Source organism: Buceros rhinoceros, unplaced genomic scaffold, assembly GCF_000710305.1.
Source record: "Buceros rhinoceros silvestris isolate BGI_N320 unplaced genomic scaffold, ASM71030v1 scaffold26677, whole genome shotgun sequence".
Lineage (NCBI taxonomy): Eukaryota > Metazoa > Chordata > Aves > Bucerotiformes > Bucerotidae > Buceros > Buceros rhinoceros.
The window spans coordinates 282-8093 of NW_010423146.1; the positions used below are offsets into that span (position 1 = coordinate 282).

The 7812-nt window shown below is 41.3% G+C and overlaps 1 protein-coding gene across 1 annotated transcript; it reads left to right on the forward strand.

Annotated features, from left to right (window-relative positions):
- The first annotated feature begins 3616 nt into the window (after positions 1 to 3616).
- PYGO1 (pygopus family PHD finger 1) lies at positions 3617 to 7269 on the forward strand. Its single transcript, XM_010140339.1, has 3 exons — positions 3617 to 3728; positions 3792 to 3877; positions 5622 to 7269. The coding sequence occupies exons 1-3, from the start codon at positions 3617 to 3619 to the stop codon at positions 6741 to 6743; spliced, it is 1320 nt and encodes a 439-aa protein (XP_010138641.1). The 3' UTR covers positions 6744 to 7269.
- The last annotated feature ends 543 nt before the right edge of the window (positions 7270 to 7812 follow it).

Below are 7812 nucleotides of genomic sequence, written 5' to 3' on the forward strand. Positions count from 1 at the left end.
TCCAGTGAGAAACTATGCATTTCTTTGAAATGCGTGAGGAGAAGAGTAGAAATACGGTATCTCTTCCAATTTCGTCTGTGCAGCTGACTTTAATGGCAGTAGCACATCAGTCTTTGTTAGGGTAGTTGTGTCCTTAGAGTCCTTAAGAACAGGAATGCATTTCTGAATGAAATAATGAAAGATAGTAGGGTGACTGGGCTGGGTGAAAAGCAGGGCAAAATTCTAAGATCTGCAATTTATTGCTTCTCTTTTCCTTGGCTTCTGTTTTGCCTCTGGAATTCTGTTGTGGATTCTGCTATGCGTATTGTCTTTGATTTACAGTTTGCTTTTCTAAAACTGTTTTGGTAACAGCTGGATTGTAACCTTGAGACTGAGAGAATGAAAATACTCAGCGGTGTTACAAAGGAGGCTGGGATTCATTAGGCTCCTTCACTCTCAAGCCTGGATTCTGCAAATACTTAAGCACATACAGTTTCGCATGCTTGAGTTACCCACCGAGTTCCATGTGATTACCATTTAATATCCAAACTGTTTACGGTATCAGGGCCACAGAATAAGCTCAACAAATCTGCTTGAAATAAGACTCTATTTAGTTTTCTATAATGAAAAGTTATTCAGCTATTTATGTTCTTGGGAAAATGTTCTTAGTGAGTTAGAGCTGTTTAAAAAGACCCTGGTATCCATCCTGTAAAAACCCAGAGATTAATCAGTGAGTATGAAAATACTCCAGTTGGTGTGCCATGTAATAAGTATGGCATAAATTACGTGCCAAAGTCTTAATCTCTTCATATGTAAACAAAATTACATGTTACAGTTCTCCTAACACACACCGAACGTGCCTGTCTTGTGTATGTTTGAAGTAAAAAAGAATACGGGACTTACATCTTCTCCTTTTCCCAAATGTACGTGGCTAAATACATGTTATCTGTTATTTAATACGGGAATAGTTATCAGATACGTATTTCTATCTCTAGATCGTTATATACATGACGTCCCAGTCAAAAGGATTATACCATTTTCCTGGAAAATTAGCCTCAGACAATGAAATAATTCTTGCACTGTAGTGCAAGAGCCCAAAATGCTCAGTACACCTTGTAATGAAAGTCTGTGTGGTAGGTACCAAGGGTGACTTTCTGCAAAGTTTATTTTGGCTACATGAAAATGACCCTTATTCACTGTTATTTGGAGGTATGCTAGGACTAACATTCTGTTTCCTTTCATGTATAAATTAAATCATTATAAAATCCACAGGGGAAAATACAGATCCGTAGGGCTAGATTAAATCATTGGCCTCACACGGTGAGAACTGAAAATACAAAAGCATTGTACCTTTCCAGACTCGGTTCTGCAAAGCTGGGGTATGAATGGCTTCCCCCACGTAAGTAATTCACGGAGAAATTAGTGGAATGTGTCACCGGAATTCTAATACTCATATGCTGATGTTTTTGAAGAATTATAAAATTATCTATAAATTCTCGGGGATATAAAGTTTTAACTTTTGCTACGGTAAACCAGCACTCGTGCAGGATCCTCAGCACTCTACTTGATGACAGATTTACTAACGTATGTGCTGCTAATTGTTGAATTTATTAGAAGAAATCAGGATATTTGTAATATTTCGCTACCAATGGTTAACACTGCTTATGTGTCAGGAGTACAGGACCGTGAGCAGGAGTGTATTTTATGTAGTTGTGAGGAATGGTGTTCCCAGTATGAGCTCTCACTGGATTTATGACAAATGTGTGGGAATGCTGGAGAAGCAACTAGTGCAGGGACAGTTTTAAGCAAATAGTTTATCAAGATGATTTGTAGGGTTGGAATTTAAGGGAAATTTGTCATCAGTCTATATGTAAAACTTTATGCTGCGATCATTTAGTATCTACAGTCAATGCCGTGGCAGTGCACCACAGCACACTAGGTATATGCAGGATTTCCTATTCTACTTCAAGGCACAAAGGACTCTGTTTTTAAGAAAAGTAACCTGTCGTTACGCTGATGGTAGGTTCTGCTGCGATATGCCATGCTCAAGCATGAGTTTATTTTGAGAACGTGATTGGGACTTCATACCCTAGCCTTTGAAATTCAGACTTAAAATTTGATAGGCATTGATTTGATTCAATTCCTTATGTATAAAGAGAAATAAAATTAGATTTCAACAGTGACAGCCAAAGCCAGAAGGAACTTATTAAAGCAGAGGCAGAACTGGATTGTTACGTGAGGTAGAACTGGTAAATTCCCTGAAACATCAAAAAAGAAAGGGGGGGGGGAGAGGAAGTGCTAGAAGCAGAAATTAGTCCGGCCTCCTTTAATCAGGAGCGTTTGAAATAACTGTTGGCTGTTTCAGTCTGTGTGCAGTGGGTCAGCTTCTTCCCTGTGAGAAGAGACTTTGTGTTACTTTACTGAACAGCCCTAAAGCTGCTTTAGCTGTCTGCTGGGAATGCTCGGCCAACGCCCGGCCGTGTGGTGTCGTACATTGTGCTTCTTTGCATAATGTTACTGATAACTCACAGATATCTTCAGGTTGCCTTTGGCAAAAAAGACAGAGGCGTGTGTTCAGCTGTATGGTTGCATCTTGACAGTTTGACTTGGGTTCTGAACATGAGTTTTAAGCAAACAACAGTAACATTTTTAGGTTGGATCACCCACTTACTGTTTCATGCTCTTTATATATATATTCACACTAAAAATGAGTAAATAAATAATTGTCTTAACAGGCCTGGGACAGAATGGATTAACATGCAGTTTATTAATGCAGTGAAGTTGGTATCTTCACGTGTCTTGCTCTCATATCACCCAAAGGTGATTGCCATGCTTCAGCTCAGGGTTCTCTGTGCATTCCGTGTGATGGCAAATCCTCTTGAGCCCCATGACGGCAGACTGACCGGGGCCACAGGGAGTGCGGTAGGGTCTGGCATGTTTTGCACTAGGTTGTTTGGTTTTGGTGGTGGTTTGTTGTTTTTTGTTTTATTTTTCTGTGATCTAACTAGAATTTTAAACATGAAAGCCACAACTCTGAGAGCTTGTCCCACTGTCACGAAAGGTGAAGAAGAATTCTGGGGAAGTACAGATATACTCTCTGTATTGGTCGGAGACAAGTCTGAGTGATAAACACAATGAACATCCTTGACTTCTTTCTGTGCCAGAGCAGCTGTGCTCAATTCTTTGAGGTTTCTGCAGAGTGAGGCAGGTTCACTTCAAGCCCCTCTCACTTTTGGTGGGTGTCTCTTCGTTTGATCAAGTCTTGCATTTAGTGATTACCTGGAGATCTGTCTAAACAACATGGCGGGTTGTCAGTGGTTTTCATTCACGGACCTGCTACTGTTTCTTCTTCCTCCATGGTGTGTTACAGTGTTCTCTTGTGTATTGGTACAGTGAGTTTGGTACACTGCTATGTCTGTGTAAGTAGAAGAGGAGGTGACTCTTAGGCTTGGTTGTAAGCAGTTCTTTTGAAAGTTTTACGCAGTATGCAAACAAGAAATACTTCTAAGTGGTGAAGTGGAGATGTTAAGACTGAAGGGACAGATAAACATAAAATAAATGGAGGTGCTTATTCAGCTGTAATGACCACGAATTGGGTGTGGAAGTGGTAACAGAGTAAGATGGCTGTGTTCGAGGTATGCTCACTTTCACCTCCAGATGTTTGTTGCTTAAGGACTTGCAATGTAAGGCGCTGGAGCTAAAGCAAGCTCGGTATTTGTCACAGATATCTCTTGCTGTGACAGACAGAGGTAAATTTAAAATACACTCTGTAAGAAAACTAACGCAGTATTGCACCGTTTGGAATTTTGTAGGTGGTGACAGTGGATTGGATGGGTTAGGAGGCCCAGGTGTACAACTCGGAAGCCCTGATAAGAAAAAACGCAAAGCAAATACACAGGTAAATTCCCTTTGGTTCTTTTGATTTCTTAATAGTGCACTGAGATGTTGTGTGCTGGCATGACTGTCCCACATTGTTCAGAATATCAGTCTATTCTCAGGAATAGCAGCTACACACAAAATACATCAGTTGTTCTGTGAAGGTGAAATCTGCATCATACTAGTTATTCTCTGAATACTGAAGTTAGTTTAATCAATAGGTTGCCAAAGACCTGTAAAGAGAGGAGCACAGTGAGACTGCAACAACTCGTATTTTACCATATGGATTTGATTCTGAGGCAGACTTTCTTCTAATGACTTCGTAGCCATTGGTAGAAATCTATACGGCATGAGTGGTTGCCATGAGACTGTCTTTCTTCTTGCTGTTATTCCTATATGTGCAGGTTTGGGGGCTAACAGTGCAGTTTATTAATGCTTTGACCAAACTCTTGGCATATTCCCTAAGTGATTTTTTCAAGCAAAAGCTGTAAGGCAGATTCGGCTCCTTTCCAGTGAATCCCTGCAATTTGGCATTTCTATTACGGTTTCTGTTTCCAGAAAAGGAAGCCTGAATACAAACCATCTAAAGCAATTGGGTATCTGTAGTGCAGAATTTTCCTTTGTGTGTTCATTCAGCTTTGAGTCAGAGTAACTGTTAATGTGGTCCTGTCCAGTGAGAGTAATTTTATTTATGTAGGACATACAGTGACTTTCTGTAAGGCCTGTCAAGATTCCGTTGAGATGTGGATCTGTTTTCTCCAATTTTTTCTTTTGTTTTCAAGTAGTCATGGTGAAACCTGCTCTGAGAAATACTCAGTCAATTTAAGGGTTTCAGACCTCTTTCTTGATGGAGCTTTCCTTGTGTCCTGGAATGATGATAACTGTAGAGGCAAGCAGAGTAGTTTCCTCTCGTTTCTTAGCAGGTTCAAAATTTGCAGCAGAGCGGAAATGTTTGAGGAAAAAGAAACCGTTCAGTCTTAGTTTATTAGTATTTAGGAGGAAATGCTTCCATGAGCACAGTTAGCGTGGGGGTGAACCAGCTAGATGTTCCCCACGGGCTAGTCTAGAATGAAATTCAATTGTATAGCCACTGTGATGACATTTAGACAGCCTCTGGGCTCCATTAAACACTTGATTATGCTCTGTACCCAGAAATCCTTGTATTTTCTACCTAATGACTGTGTTTTTCAGACTGTCCACAGTCACTGAGTGCTTGTAAGGAACACCTCTGTTTGATACTCAGAATATAGAAAATTCCTATATGCAGCCTCCTATATTCTGTATACCTCCTGCAGGGTTATAGTAATGTTGGGTTTGTATATCCCCACAGAAGTGGGGTGTCTTAAGAGATGTGTGTTCAGTAAAATGAACCCACAGTGAAACCAAGGAAATGCTTCAAATCTGCTCTTCAGCATGTGGAACTACTTTGTGCCACGTGTAGCTTTCTGTATTGTTGCTTGTCTTATGTAAAAAATCAAGAAATAGAAGTCACATCTCAACGACTATTTTCAGAAGCATGGTTGTGCAACTGCACAATCTAAAAAGCACTGAGATTACTATAAATCACCATGTTATCTGGAGCCCAAACTCCTCTTGCCCGTGTACTGAAATTTCAGACAGCCTGGCAGGGTGCAGTGGGTGAGCTTTACACAACAGCTGAACAGTTCTTTTAGCAGTAGTGCTGCTAATCCAGGACCTTTGTGGTTGGTCTGTCTTGCAGGGAAATAGTAAAACTAATTTAAATGTTGTATTTAAAATATTTTTAGGGGTCATCATTTCCTCCTCCATCTGAATATGCTCCACCGCCGAATCCAAGCTCTGACCACCTTGTAGCTGCAAATCCATTTGATGACAACTATAATACTGTGTCTTATAAACCACTTCCTTCAGGAAATCCGTATTTTAGTAACCCTGGTTATCCTGGCTTTGGAGGCTATAACACTTTCAGAATGCCACCTCACATGCTGCCGAGAGTGTCCTCGCCATATGGCGGTTCTTACTCCCTCAGAAACCAGCCACATCCCCTTCCTCAAAACCCTGTGGGAATGGGTTTTAGTCGACCCCACTCTTTTACCTTTGGTCCACATGATAACCCAGGTTTTGGCAATCAACCTCCTTACAGTAGTGGTCAGATAAATCAAAATGTCAATATGCCTGGTCAGCATTTCAGACCCAACCCTGGTGAGAACTTTGGCCATTCTGGTCAGATACCTCACCCTGACGTGCCATCTAACTTTGGTCCCGGGAACAATCCAAATTTCCCAAATTCTCAGCTAGAGTCAAACCATTCTTTTGTTCCTCCACCAAATACGTACAACCAGACAAAAACATCATCGCAAAAACAAGACTTTAGTCAAGGTGCAAGCAAAGCATCCAGCCAGAACACTGCTGCTCATCAGCATCATCACAGGACAGAGGACATTGTGAGTCAAGGTAACAGTGACCTAAAGAACGTTACTCGGAACAATGTGGTAAATCAGGATAATAGCCATTCGAATAGTGCTGATAACACTGCTGCTGGGCATTCAAATGGGACTCAGAGTAAGTCCCGCCAGCCTCGAGGTACTGCTGAAGGATGCAACTCCGAAAAGAGCAGCAAAACACCCCTTCATCCCAGTCGTCATGGTCACTCATCCTCTGAACCTGTCTATCCATGTGGAATTTGTACACATGAAGTCAATGATGACCAGGATGCCATCCTGTGTGAAGCCTCTTGTCAAAAATGGTTTCATCGGATCTGTACAGGCATGACTGAGTCAGCTTATGGCCTCCTTACAGCAGAAGCATCCGCAGTGTGGGGCTGCGATACTTGCATGGCTGACAAAGACGTCCAGTTAATGCGTACGAGGGAGACTGCAGGACCGCCTGCGCTGAATACGGATGGCTGACAATGTGAATTGGTGGCAGTGGTTGAAATACTTGATGCGGAGATTTGGTCACAAATTGGGTACTTCACTTTCTGCAGACAATCAGTTGTGTTTGATTGCTGTTGTCTTTTTTTCCCTAATCTGTTTTCATTCATAAACTTCCATCACAGCTTTTGTTCTCTTAGTTTTATGTGTGCAAATGTTTTACAAGATGGAATTTTTTTTGTTTCTGATTTAACTGTAAAACATAACTGACAACTGATCAGAAGTAGGATGTGCATTGGCAGTTTTATTGAAGGCAAAAATGTGCCTGTACGAATAGCCCCTAATTTGCTAGTGTTAATATCTTAAGTAACGCTAGCACGTAGTGCTCTGTTTTAATGGTACTATATTTGCAATACTCATTACATTTTCGGGGGGGGGGGTGTGTGTGTGTGAATATCCATTACTTATGTTCTTGCTACCCTTCCTTTGAATACAGTGGAGCTGACATGGAGGAACGCGCAGTACTAGTTGGTTTTATTCTAGGGCAAATACCGAGAATTTTGTCTGTGCTTTTTCCTAGTTTTGAAGTAAAGTGTTAACACACTATTCAAAAATCCATAACTTCATGCTTAGTAACACAATGAAAGCCACTAACTCTAACACATTTGTATCTCGGCAAATACTTGCTAGGTCTTGCAGTACTTGGAATTAGTTACAAAATGTGATCACACTGGAAAAAGAGCACATTAAGTTTAAGTAGTCCAGTGCTTTCAGTCTAGAGAATACCAACTCTAATGTTGCATACGTAACCTTAATTAATTTACCTTATCACATACGTTAGGATATGGTCTCTGCATCTGTCACGGTTGTGCAGTCATGCACCTCTCTTATCCTTTCTCATTGATGGTTCTAGTCTCCTGCCTCAGTGCTGCCTGGGAATTGTGAATGAACTAGTGCGGCGAAAATCCTGCCCGTCTTCCAGGGCTTTCACCCAGAGCCTGCTCAGTCGTCCTGAGCTTACACAGCCCGCTTGGCGTGACGGCAGGTGCAAGGCAGTGGAGCATGCTCAGCACAGGCTCTGACTTGTAAGCTAATTTGGCCAACA